Raw genomic sequence first — 14,519 nt, forward strand, 5'->3', positions numbered from 1 at the left:
GGGTATTTAACCAACCAGAACTCCAATCCTCTCCCAGGCAATGAGATAGTGTGGGACCTCTAATGCTCTTTCATCGGTTCCTGTTATATCGGAAAACTCAGTGCCAAATGCTTAATGCACAGACTACCCTATTCCAGTAGCTGAAGTTTATAACTTTTTAGACACTCAACCCACCAGGGGACTTGAACACTGGCCAACAAGGTGGCAGTTGCATGCTGTATCCACTACACCATACTTCAAAGCCATAAAAAAATAGAGAAAATATATTAATATATATATGATATATATATATATATATATATATATATATATATATATATATATATATATATATATATATATATATATATATATATATATATGTCGTACCTAGTAGCCAGAACTCACTTCTCAGCCTACTATGCATGGCCCGATTTGCCTAATAAGCCTAGTTTTCATGAATTAATGTTTTTTCGACAACCTAACCTACCTAACCTAACCTAACCTAACGTTTTCGGCTACCTAACCTAACCTAACCTATAAAGATAGGTTAGGTTAGGTTACGTAGGGTTGGTTAGGTTCGGTCATATATCTACGTTAATTTTAACTCCAATAAAAAAAATGACCTCATACATAATGAAATGGGTAGCTTTATCATTTCATAAGAAAAAAAATAGAGAAAATATATTAATTCAGTAAAACTTGGCTTATTAGGCAAATCGGGCCTCGCATAGTAGGCTGAGAAGTGAGTTCTGGCTACTAGGTACGACATATATATATATATATATATATATATATATATATATATATATATATATATATATATATATATATATATAAGGTGAGAGAACAGTCTAGTGGGAATTAATATGCTTAGGAAATAGAATGAAATAAGTCAGTATAAACTTACTTATGTCCCGGTGTGGGGGCTGAGCGGGTGTGTGGCAATGAGTCCTTAACGCTGTGTTAACTGGATGGGATAATGACTAGCAGACCTCCATCTGTCGTCCTCGTTGAAGGGCTAGCAGTTGGTCGTGAGTGACATTAGCTCTCCTTAGCAGTGTTGAGCGGATGGGATAATGACTCGATGACGTCTGTCTGTCGCCTTCAACGATTGTGGTAAGGACTGTAACCTGAAATGGAAACAATGATATTCAGCATGGGTGTATGGGGAAAATATATTTATTATGCAAGTGTTTGCCTGCAAATTGGTTGATGAAAATGTAATACAGGTTAGAGAAGTATATATACATATATAAAACTTACGTTTATGCAAAGCTTCATTCTGACGCTGCCGATCTCGAGAAATCGGTGGTAGTACAGGAGTATAATATGGACACTTCACCGTTTTGTAAACTGAAATTGAAAAAGAAACATATTTAAGTGTGTGGAATGTAATAGATTGGGTGAGTAAATATTCTCACACTATAAGAGAGAATAGTTTACACATGATATTTCACCTGTGGGCTGCAATAAATGAACTGTAGAATAATAAGTAAAAATATTACTCACAGTTATCGCAGAAGATCTTCTGACATCGCTTGCATTTTATGTCGTAATGGCCTAGGGGTGGTTTTGCGCATCTCTCACATTCTAGACGACAGCGTTGATTTGGTGACGGTATATGCAACACCCCGCATTTCACGCAGGCTGTTAAAGTTCGTCTTTCCATGATGTGGAGCGGTATGGTGTGTAGAGAATGAAGACTCGCAGTGAACTAACCTCGCGTTTGTGAGTGGAGGAAACGACCCCGGTCAATTGAGAAATGATTGATGATGACAGGTGCGGCTCACTCCTGATAGTAACAATGCCGGTCCTTAAACGTAAACAGCAGTCAAAGGACAACCCTGGTGGGGTAAACATCTCCCAGACTCCCCAAGTAGACTTTGAAAACGATTAAGGATGATGGGCGACATCCGCACTGATGCGTGTTTTACTAATACCGCAGTAATAGGATATTCGCCCCGCGCGGCATAAGGTTTAAGTTCTGTGTGCTGTGTTGTTGAAGCCCTCCCCTCTCCCATTACGGAGGTAAGATGGGACAGCATACCCTTTCAAACACATGACCCGCCCTTGGTTATGTGTCAAACTTCACAGATGTGACCAACCCCCTTGAAGGCTCGCTCCCGCCCAGGCGTGTGCGAGATGGAGGACCTCATATCTATGTGGTGGTAGTGGTGGTGGTTGTGGTGGTATGTGATATGCCCTGTTATGTGGATGGAGGGGTGGGCAGGACTGACTATGGTAGAGGCTGATGATGACATTCACAACAGTTAGGCCTCAACCTTCGAAGAGCTGATCCCATGTGGTATGTTGTGTCACTCCTCAGACCTATGTAGCGGGTATGAGCCGCATATCCTTAGCGCTCTGGAAGCAGGGTATAGGAAGGGGGGGGGGGGAGAAGCTGGAACCTCTACCGTGAATACCCCTTGAGTATGTCATGAAAACTAATCACCCGCGGAGACCCATGCCACAGGCAGAGAATTGGTAAAATATATATACACTTCACTACATTAAACAGACACCAGAATGAGAGACCCGCGCTATCAGTCAAAGCTTCTGCCTGCTCCCCTCCCTTCCCTTCTCCCCTTAACCTCCTTCATGTACCCTACCCCTAACCACCCATCTTAAAAGGTCGGTCTCCGACCCAGTTATGGGTGGGGAATCCCCATCTAGACCTCCTCAACATATCCTTCCAACATACTGTTTTTTAACTATATATCTGCACACGATTAACTCTACGGCACATACTCACACATATTCATCTACTACTTCTACTATCAATCACCTGGATACCTCACCTGTTCCTATACTTACACTTTTACCCACAGCTACACACAACCCGGTACCCCTCGCGACACATAACCACCGCGCGACACCTGACACGCGCTGCCACGCCCCGCTACGCATGCCCGGGGTCCACACAGAACCCCTAAGAGACATAGACCACGCATTTGCCTGCTTCAGGTGTGCAATTGCACACCTGTTGTAGGGCTCGTGCACGGTCTACATCTCCATTTACGCTACTCATGTCTGGTTTCCTGGGGCTGGGGATGCATGGGAGGCTGTGCGCTGACCCGGGCAGTGAGGAAGGGCATGACCGCCTGATCGGTGGAGGGGAAAGGATGGAGGAGCGGGTTCCATGAGGGGTTTGGAGACACTGCACATTAGGAGTGGGGAAAAGGGGGGTTTTGGGTGACGCTCAACTCTGGGATGATTACTTGTATATCACTACACACTGATGAACGTATTCTAGCTGACTGGGTGTGTGAGGCACTCTTGACATGAAGCTCGCTATGTTCACCACAGAACTGGACTCGACGTATCTTTTTCAAACACTCATAGACAGACGGGGGAACCACTCTCTTGACCACTCCACATACATCCGTCTCCCATCCATTCTGGTAGGGAAGCCGCAGGGCGTGTGGGGTGTGGGCATGTGATGACAGTGGGTGTGGGGTGAGAGTTGGCATGGGGTGACGGTGAGCATAGGATGACGTTAGGCATTGGTCGACAGTAGGCATAGGTCGATGATGGGCGTCAGGTCAAGCGCAGGGAGTTGGTTGCTGGGTAGGCAGGCGAGACCTGTGAGAGGCTATTGAGAGAAGGGGGGGGGGGGGGCTGCACGTCAGAGACAGCGTTCACACACAATTAATTAACATGAAACTTCATTAGTGCATTATGCTTAGCACTACAAACTCAAAGTATATATATATATATATATATATATATATATATATATATATATATATATATATATATATATATATATATATATATATATATATATATATATATATATATATATATATGCAAACAAGCCTGAATGGTCCCCAGGACTATATACAACTGAAAACTCACACCCCAGAAGTGACTCGAACCCATACTCCCACAACTGGTATGTACAGGGACGCCTTAATCCGCTTGACCATCACGACCGGACATAAGGAAGTGATAGCCGAGGCTATATGAACCACTTCCCCGCCGGCACTCGGATGGTAATCTTGGGCATAGCATTTTATCAAATCACCTCATTCTTTGGGGCACACGTGAGGAACACAAATGCAAACAAGCCTGAATGGTCCCCAGGACTATATACAACTGAAAACTCACACCCCAGAAGTGACTCGAACCCATACTCCCACAACTGGTATGTACAGGGACGCCTTAATCCGCTTGACCATCATGACCGGACATAAGGAAGTGATAGCCGAGGCTATATGAACCACTTCCCCGCCGGCACTCGGATGGTAATCTTGGGCATAGCATTTTATCAAATCACCTCATTCTTTGGGGCACACGTGAGGAACACAAATGCAAACAAGCCTGAATGGTCCCCAGGACTATATACAACTGAAAACTCACACCCCAGAAGTGACTCGAACCCATACTCCCACAACTGGTATGTACAGGGACGCCTTAATCCGCTTGACCATCACGACCGGACATAAGGAAGTGATAGCCGAGGCTATATGAACCACTTCCCCGCCGGCACTCGGATGGTAATCTTGGGCATAGCATTTTATCAAATCACCTCATTCTTTGGGGCACACGTGAGGAACACAAATGCAAACAAGCCTGAATGGTCCCCAGGACTATATACAACTGAAAACTCACACCCCAGAAGTGACTCGAACCCATACTCCCACAACTGGTATGTACAGGGACGCCTTAATCCGCTTGACCATCACGACCGGACATTTGCATTTGTGTTCCTCACGTGTGCCCCAAAGAATGAGGTGATTTGATAAAATGCTATGCCCAAGATTACCATCCGAGTGCCGGCGGGGAAGTGGTTCATATAGCCTCGGCTATCACTTCCTTATGTCCGGTCGTGATGGTCAAGCGGATTAAGGCGTCCCTGTACATACCAGTTGTGGGAGTATGGGTTCGAGTCACTTCTGGGGTGTGAGTTTTCAGTTGTATATAGTCCTGGGGACCATTCAGGCTTGTTTGCATTTGTGTTCCTCACGTGTGCCCCAAAGAATGAGGTGATTTGATAAAATGCTATGCCCAAGATTACCATCCAAGTGCCGGCGGGGAAGTGGTTCATATAGCCTCGGCTATCACTTCCTTATGTCCGGTCGTGATGGTCAAGCGGATTAAGGCGTCCCTGTACATACCAGTTGTGGGAGTATGGGTTCGAGTCACTTCTGGGGTGTGAGTTTTCAGTTGTATATAGTCCTGGGGACCATTCAGGCTTGTTTGCATTTGTGTTCCTCACGTGTGCCCCAAAGAATGAGGTGATTTGATAAAATGCTATGCCCAAGATTACCATCCGAGTGCCGGCGGGGAAGTGGTTCATATAGCCTCGGCTATCACTTCCTTATGTCCGGTCGTGATGGTCAAGCGGATTAAGGCGTCCCTGTACATATCAGTTGTGGGAGTATGGGTTCGAGTCACTTCTGGGGTGTGAGTTTTCAGTTATATATATATATATATATATATATATATATATATATATATATATATATATATATATATATATATATATATATATATATATATATATATATATATATATATGCAATTGACGATCACTAAACACTGATCATTTGTATGCGGAAAAACCACAAAGAAATGGGAAAGAGAGATGAACGTTTCGACTTGTTAAAGCCGTTGTCAACACCAGACTGACTGGAGAAAGAGAGAGAGAGGATACACGCCACCACATGGAACCTGACCAACCTATCTCTAGGGAAATGATTACCAGAACAGGAAAGGTCAGAGAGGATTAAGCGGTCAGAGAATAAGGACTAAGGAAAAGTCTCATGAACACACAATAAATGAATATAAAATTGTCATGAGACATTGTATGACTCCCTTTCAGTTTTTTCTTAAACTGTTGTGTAATATTGTAACTTAAAACTGGGTCAACTTTGTACATACCAGTACTAACATTGAGAAGATTTGGACATAGACTAATTAGCGCAGACTCAATTAAATTCCGTTCCACAAAGTCATTGCAACTGGCAATGCTTTTCGCCCTATCCCAATTATCCCTATTATTCTCTGACCGCTTAATCCTCTTTGACCTTTCCTGTTCTGGTAATCCTTTCCCTAGAGATAGGTTGGTCAGGTTCCATGTGGTGGCGTGTATCCTCTCTCTCTCTCTTTCTCAAGTCAGTCTGGTGTTGACAACGGCTTTAACAAGTCGAAACGTTCATCTCTCTTTCCTATTTCTTTGTGGTTTTTCCGCATATATATATATATATATATATATATATATATATATATATATATATATATATATATATATATATATATATATATGCGGACAAGACCAGGTATTAACTACCCTTCGCCTTGCCGCCCCCATCCTCACCGAACATAGGTGCATCTGCGGAACTGCGATGGCAGACCAATATGGTCGTCATGGTCTGGTATGTCGTAAATCACAGGGTAAAATTGCAAGACATGAAGAAGTCAACGACATCATCAAGAGGAGCCTCGCCACAGCCCGCTGCCCGGCACAAAGAGAACCACACTTATCCAGACCTAACGACCCTCAGAAGCGCCCTGATGGGGTCACCTTGCTACCTTGGAAGGATGGTAAGCAAGTGGTATGGGACTACACGTGCGCTGCCACACTGGCCAGTACCTACCTCCACTACAGCACACGTGAAAGCGGTGGTGCTGCTTCTTTCAGGGAATCGCAGAAAATTATTAAATACAGAGGTCTAGCACACTGCTACAGCTTTGTTCCGATCGGCTCAGAGACCCTCGGTTCGTGGGGAAAATGTGCATTGAAGTTCCTGAAGGAATTGGTGGACAAATTGATCAGCGCTACAAAAGACCAGAGAGCAAAAAGTTTCTTGTTCCAGCGCCTCAGTGTTGCGATTCAGAGGGGAAATGCCTGTTGCGTCTTGGGCACTAGTCCAACTTCAGAGGAATTCGAAGAAGTGTTTGACTTGCAACAATGATCGAACCTGTCTGTGACATTCATTAATGTTTCCCATTGTAGTGTTTTTCAAGAGATCCATAACCTTTAAGCACCTTTTTGCATTATTATTTTTGTATCAACCCATGTATATCTTGTAACCATCAAATATATATATATATATATATATATATATATATATATATATATATATATATATATATATATATATATATATATATATATATATATATATATATATATGCCGTACCTAGTAGCCAGAACGTACTTATCAGCCTAATATGCAAGGCCCAATTTGCCTAATAAGCCAAGTTTTCCTGAATTATTATATTTTCTCTAATTTTTTTCTTATGAAATGATAAAGCTACCCATTTCATTATGTATGAGGTCAAATTTTTTTTATTGGAGTTAAAATTAACGTAGATATATGACAGAACCTAACCAACCCTACCTAACCTAACCTATCTTTATAGGTTAGGTTAGGTTAGGTAGCCGAAAAAGTTAGGTTAGGTTAGGTAGGTTAGGTAGTCGAAAAACAATTAATTCATGAAAGCTTGGCTTATTAGGCAAATCGGGCCTTGCATAGTAGGCTGAGAAGTGCGTTCTGGCTACTAGGTACGACATATATATATATATATATATATATTAGTATATTTTGGTAGCAGTCTTTCCTGTAGACATATTTTATTAAATATGACCGAAAAAGTAAGATTAATAATTCTAACACAAATTTTCTCAATCTTTCGTACATTATGCTTCACTGTTGGAGGTAAATCAAAAATCACTTCTCCAAAATTCATTTTTATTTCTAGTCTGACGCGACACGGGCGCGTTTCGTAAAACTTATTACATTTTCAAAGACTTCACAAATACACAACTGATTAGAACTTGCGTTTCCCTGATTTTATATCTACATTTGAGTGAGGTGGGAAGGGTGATGTGGCATTACATTTGAGTGAGGTGGGAAGGATGATGTGACATTAGAGGATATTAATAGGGTATTAAAAGTATCAACACAAGACAGAACACGAAACAATGGATATTGAATAGAAGTGTTTGTAGAAAGCCTATTGGTCCATATTTCTTGATGCTTCTATATTGGAGCGGAGTCTTGAGGTGGGTAGAATATAGTTGTGCAATAATTGGCTGTTGATTGCTGGTGTTGACTTCTTGATGTGTAGTGCCTCGCAAACGTCAAGCCGCCTGCTATTGCTGTATCTATCGATGATTTCTGTGTTGTTTACTAGGATTTCTCTGGCGATGGTTTGGTTATGGGAAGAGATTATATGTTCCTTAATGGAGCCCTGTTGTTTATGCATCGTTAAACGCCTAGAAAGAGATGTTGTTGTCTTGCCTATATACTGGGTTTTTTGGAGCTTACAGTCCCCAAGTGGGCATTTGAAGGCATAGACGACGTTAGTCTCTTTTAAAGCGTTCTGTTTCATGTCTGGAGAGTTTCTCATGAGTAGGCTGGCCTCCTGGCTGGCTATAAAACCTTCTGGTTTTATAGTAAATCGTCAGTTGTATCCTCTGATTTTTGTCTGTAGGGATAACGTTTCTATTAACAATATCTTTCAGGACCCTTTCCTCTGTTTTATGAGCTGTGGAAAAGAAGTTCCTGTAAAATAGTCTAATAGGGGGTATAGGTGTTGTGTTAGTTGTCTCTTCGGAGGTTGCATGGCTTTTCACTTTCCTTCTTATGATGTGAAAGAAATCATAAGATATTATCACATCATAAGAAGGAAAGTGAAAAGCCATGCAACCTCCGAAGAGACAACTAACACAACACCTATACCCCCTATTAGACTATTTTACAGGAACTTCTTTTCCACAGCTCATAAAACAGAGGAAAGGGTCCTGAAAGATATTGTTAATAGAAACGTTATCCCTACAGACAAAAATCAGAGGATACAACTGACGATTTACTATAAAACCAGAAAAACGGCCAGCCTACTCATGAGAAACTCTCCAGACATGAAACAGAACGCTTTAAAAGAGACTAACGTCGTCTATGCCTTCAAATGCCCACTTGGGGACTGTAAGCTCCAAAAAACCCAGTATATAGGCAAGACAACAACATCTCTTTCTAGGCGTTTAACGATGCATAAACAACAGGGCTCCATTAAGGAACATATAATCTCTTCCCATAACCAAACCATCGCCAGAGAAATCCTAGTAAACAACACAGAAATCATCGATGGATACAGCGATAGCAGGCGGCTTGACGTTTGCGAGGCACTACACATCAAGAAGTCAACACCAGCAATCAACAGCCAATTATTGCACAACTATATTCTACCCACCTCAAGACTCCGCTCCAATATAGAAGCATCAAGAAATATGGACCAATAGGCTTTCTACAAACACTTCTATTCAATATCCATTGTTTCGTGTTCTGTCTTGTGTTGATACTTTTAATACCCTATTAATATCCTCTAATGTCACATCATCCTTCCCACCTCACTCAAATGTAATGCCACATCACCCTTCCCACCTCACTCAAATGTAGATATAAAATCAGGGAAACGCAAGTTCTAATCAGTTGTGTATTTGTGAAGTCTTTGAAAATGTAATAAGTTTTACGAAACGCGCCCGTGTCGCGTCAGACTAGAAATAAAAATGAATTTTGGAGAAGTGATTTTTGATTTACCTCCAACAGTGAAGCATAATGTACGAAAGATTGAGAAAATTCGTGTTAGAATTATTAATCTTACTTTTTCGGTCATATTTAATAAAATATATATATATATATATATATATATATATATATATATATATATATATATATATATATATATATATATATATATATATATATATATATATATATTAGTATATTTTGGTAGCAGTCTTTCCTGTAGACATATATTATTAAATATGGCCGAAAAAGTAAGATTAATAATTCTATCACGAATTTTCTCAATCTTTCGTACATTTCTTTTCACTGTTGGTGGTAATTCAAAAATCAATTCTCCAAACTAGAGATAAAAATGAATTTTGGAGAATTGATTTTTGAATTACCACCAACAGTGAAAAGAAATGTACGAAAGATCGAGAAAATTCGTGTTAGAATTATTAATCTTACTTTTTTGGTCATATTTAATAATATATATATATATATATATATATATATATATATATATATATATATATATATATATATATATATATATATATATATATATATATATATATATATTTATATATATATATATATATATATATATATATATATATATATATATATATATATATATATATATATATATATATATATATATATATATATATATATATATATATATAAGGTACAAAGTTGATTGTCATAAGTTGTCAAGTTCCTTCAGCTCCTCAGGTGGTAGCCAGAAACCCCTGAATGCAGTATCTTTCCACTCTGTGCCGCAACGCTGAGGTGCTGGAAAGGAAGCTGGAAGCTCTAGGATCCCTTGTTGTCTCAATTAGCCGAGAGCCCAGTTCTTTGAAAAAAAGGGTGGCACTCTTTCCCCAGGCGCCGAGTGTTTCGGAAGCAATGGGGATAAAATTGGAGCGGTATTCCTGTTCTCTCTACTTACGGGACTTGGCTGATTCTCTGTGAGTGGTAGTGCCACCCGGATGTGCAACATTGAAGTCAAGGTAGGTGTTAGCCAGGGTTGTTACTCACGTGTAGTCCCACACCAACTTCGTGCCATTCTTCCAAGGATTCACTGTGATACCATCTGGGCGACCAATAAGAGCAGCAGATTTACGGAGCGGCTGGTAACTGGGCTCCAGATGTGGTGAGGCTCCTCTTGATGATGTCTTGATGATTACACTGTGCCTGGAGTGCCATCCCCTGTGCTTTGGCAGAGTAAGCCATGGTGGCCGTACCTGTCAGCCACCACCTCCATGCAAATACACCTATTTTGGTATGGATAGGGGCAGCATGGCCATCCGTCACAGCAATATAGAAGGCGTTTTGTGTGAAACATATGCCAGTTGCCGACGTAGGGGTTGCAAACAGGAAGTCACCTGCATGTGAGGCTGCTACTGCTGTGAGGCGAGCAATGTCGTGTTGTGTTGTTGCAGCACCCAGGCACTCTGCAGCAGCTTGTTCTACAATGGGGCTATCCCAGTTGGATTGCTTGAGGGCTTTTGAGTGTGATGGTTGGAAAGATGGGCTTGCACGAGAGACACATTCAGTGGCACTGTGTATAAAATCGAGATCGTATATGTCTGCCAGCCGAAGTAGGAAGGTAGAATATCCTTCACAAGGTTGTCGGATGCCGAGAAGAGGGACAGGAAGGCTGGTACAACGACTTGCTATTCAATCTCCGAGGCCCCGAAGGCTTAAGGGAAGAGAGACTTGCTTTTACTGTAGGTCATCGAGAAAGAGAGGTTGAGGGCTTTTTCTAACATTGATTGTAGTAAGTGGTTATATTCACCTAGTTTTTGGGTACTGTAGGATAATGAACACTTAAGAAAGAAGGTTAACCTGGGGAGGGAAAGGCATTTGATGATGAGGTAAAGTGTGTCATGCACATCAATATCCTCAATCCTCCCATCCATCTTATACAGGTCAGCAATTTTTTTAATCAAGGACCTTATCAATGGCCTTAAACCCCAGGAAGACTCCTACGAGTGTGCTGTCTTCAGGTTTAGTTATATGGATATTTGGCAGAACATCCTATATTTTGGCTATGATGCCCTGGTTGGAACATGTTAATTTGCAATTAAAGGATTCGGGGTGAGGACTTAATTCGCATCTTGCTTCTGGATTGTTCTCAGGTCCTCCAGGAGGGAGTCTTGGGAACCAGCTAAGGTACCATCATCCAAAAACCAGATGTTAAGCTCCTTGGACACAACTTCTGAGATTTGTTTGATGACTAAGCAGGAAAGAGAGGAAAAAAGGGGTCACCCTGTTGGAGACCTTGCGAGTTAATTTCATATTTGCCAAAAAGTAGCTTTAGGTCCATAGTGTAGCACGAATGTACAAATGGATAGAAGGAAATGAAATGACGATAAACTGCACGGAGTACAGCGTCCCTCCACACCAAATTTAAGGCATTTTTTAAATCTAGCTTGATCAAGGCCTTTTTGTCTGTGATGTTAGCAATGAAAGCTTGAGCTGCGTGAGCTGCCGCCTCACACCCTTGTGGAATGCCAAACCTGAGCTGTTTTGTTTTCAGCATGTTAGTGCTGCATGGCTAACTGTTCTTGCAGCAGCTGTTGATGAGACAACGAAGGGAATTGCCCACATCAATTGGTCTGATCCCTCCATTCTTTATCCTTAGAGCACAGAGATATTAAGTTAGCTTTCCGTTCTCTGCCTTGTCTGATTTCTGTTGCCCAGTCATATAATTTAGTCAGTTTTATAAGGCAAGCGTTGGTGTTCCTATGCCTGTGCTTGTGTTGTGCTATTAATGCTCTTCTCCTCAAATAGTCTCCTATTCTCTCAGTCTTATTTATCACTTTGCATGATATAGAAGCAAGGGACAGTAGCTCTAGTGTGTTTATGTAACGGAGGAGGAGGGATGTTTGCTTTTCACCCATTAAAACTTCCTGTAATTCATTTTGCTATAATTGTGTTTTCCAAATTGTGTTTGGAAACACAATTTCCGCTGCCATGAACCTCACACTCCATGTTATATTTTTTTGTATGAGTTTGTGACCCATGAAGATTTTGTTATGTAGGTAACATAGCGACCTGTGGTATTTGGTGTACTTTTTAGTGCATGTGTATGTTGTGTAGCCAAAAGTGGACATTGATGGAGTTACATAAGTGTGTGGCAAAGGCAAATTTTAGGATTCAAAGTTTGCTCCCTACTGCAGGTGTGGGTGTGGAGAATCTTCTGAGAGGACTTGACCGTGAGGGCGTCACCACCAACAACCTCTTAGTGGAGGTCACAGACTATCTTTCCCTGGAAGAAGATCATCGCCTAAGACGTCTGGCTCGAAGGTTCGGAATTCTGGGATTTCAAGTCACTTGGACTGGAAGAAGATCCTACTAGCTCACGAAAACCCTCATTAATTTTTTGTATTACTATCTGGAGCCGCAGGTCAGTATTTGTAACTTAGTAAACTTACTGCAGGTCAGTATAAACTTTCACAAGTTTTACTTTTCAGTTATATTTTAATATAATTGTGTAATGTTATGATATGAATGAGCTGCAGTGTGTGGCATATGAACGACTCGACTCATGGTATTTTTTGTCATGAATTATATAAGTGAATTGCAGCTTATTAACATGTTAATCCTTGAAGTGTGCTGTTCTCTCATCCCTCTGGGTCATTACTATGTCAAATTAACAAAATATATAATTAATAATATATTGTAAATATATAAATTAAATAATCGAGCAATGAATGTAATGAAATGCCTTTTCTTGGTGAGGCCATCAGTGGCTTCACGAGTTCTTATGACATCAGTTATCCAAGATGACTGTCAAATATTACATATCTAAAATTTAGTATATTACCCCCCTCCCCCCTCCCCCCTCCCAGAATGTCCCTGAAAAATGCATATAAATTTTTTATTAATCATGAAGCAATGAACAAGATTGCTTTTAGAAATTTTGTTCTATGTTTAGTGGTTAAGAAATAAGAAGATAGCTCACGTTTTCTCGATGACACAAATTTCTTCTGCATATATTGTCTCTTTGTCCCTATATGCCACATAAAGTTTGGAATTGTTATCTTAGTAATTGCCATTTTTTGTTTTTCTGCATTTGTCTTTCCTTAAAATTTTTCAATGAGGTGTTGAAGCAATAAACAAATCTCTATAAATTAAGTCGAGACCATAGAAAAGTTCATACAACATGCGAAGCTGTCTTCAGGTGGAGCTAGCTTCATCTACGCAAAATCCCAAACTTTTTACTGATAATGCAATGTGAATTTTGCGCCACGCTAATATCAACTTACTTCTTGTCAATTAATTGAATTCTCATGAACTTGTATTGTGTTCGGGAAAAGAGAATTACAAAATCCTGAATATGGTTCATGTTAGTAATTAGCTCAAAAATGTGAGTGTACAGCAGCTACAAGAATTATATGGCAAATAGTACGAAGAGTGCTACAAAAGGTGTACTCATAGGAGCAACATGGTATGAAGAGTGCTACAAAAGGTGTACTCATAGGAGCAACATGGTATGAAGAGTGCTACAAGAAGTGTACTCATTAGAACAACATGAGAAGGGGGGATTTGCTGCCGACACCATTACTAGCTGGCCGCACACGCTTTTGTTCCCTGGAAAACTCAAGATTCTGAGCACATATCAGCTTAGATCATGGCGGTTTTGTGATAATACGTCAATACTCCAAGACTCAGAGAATATCATGTTTGGAAGAAAACAATACCGATTTCATCCGCAACTGATGGACAAACAACGTTGTTGATTATCTGCTGTCCAGCTGACTGGTATTCTGCGCATCCCAGTACGCAGGCAACCCAAAATGTCGTACTGCATTTGTCGCCAATGACCGTTTTTTTGTGAGGGCAAAATGGTTCGAAAGCATACAAAAAGCTACAAAAGTCATTAACCAGGTCACTTAAGAGTCCTTCCCTGAAGGGCAAGGCTATACCCTGCGGGTATCACCACCAAAGCGGGCACCTTAGAAGGTGTATAGTGAAAGGTAGACCAAACAGCTCAATTAAATGTTAGAT

At 40.7% G+C, this 14,519-nt stretch overlaps 1 protein-coding gene across 1 annotated transcript in view; it reads left to right on the forward strand.

The window, feature by feature from the left end:
• The window catches only part of LOC123770545 (uncharacterized), a 107,969-nt gene extending 95,009 nt beyond the window's left edge, over window positions 1–12,960 (forward strand). Inside the window, exon 6 of the mRNA XM_069301892.1 lies at window positions 12,689–12,960. Coding sequence (XP_069157993.1) covers window positions 12,689–12,867 — 179 coding nt within the window. The 3' untranslated portion in view covers window positions 12,868–12,960. The remainder of the gene's footprint in view (window positions 1–12,688) is intronic.
• The last annotated feature ends 1,559 nt before the right edge of the window (window positions 12,961–14,519 follow it).

Source organism: Procambarus clarkii, chromosome 46 (genome assembly GCF_040958095.1).
Source record: "Procambarus clarkii isolate CNS0578487 chromosome 46, FALCON_Pclarkii_2.0, whole genome shotgun sequence".
NCBI classification, from domain to species: Eukaryota; Metazoa; Arthropoda; class Malacostraca; order Decapoda; family Cambaridae; genus Procambarus; species Procambarus clarkii.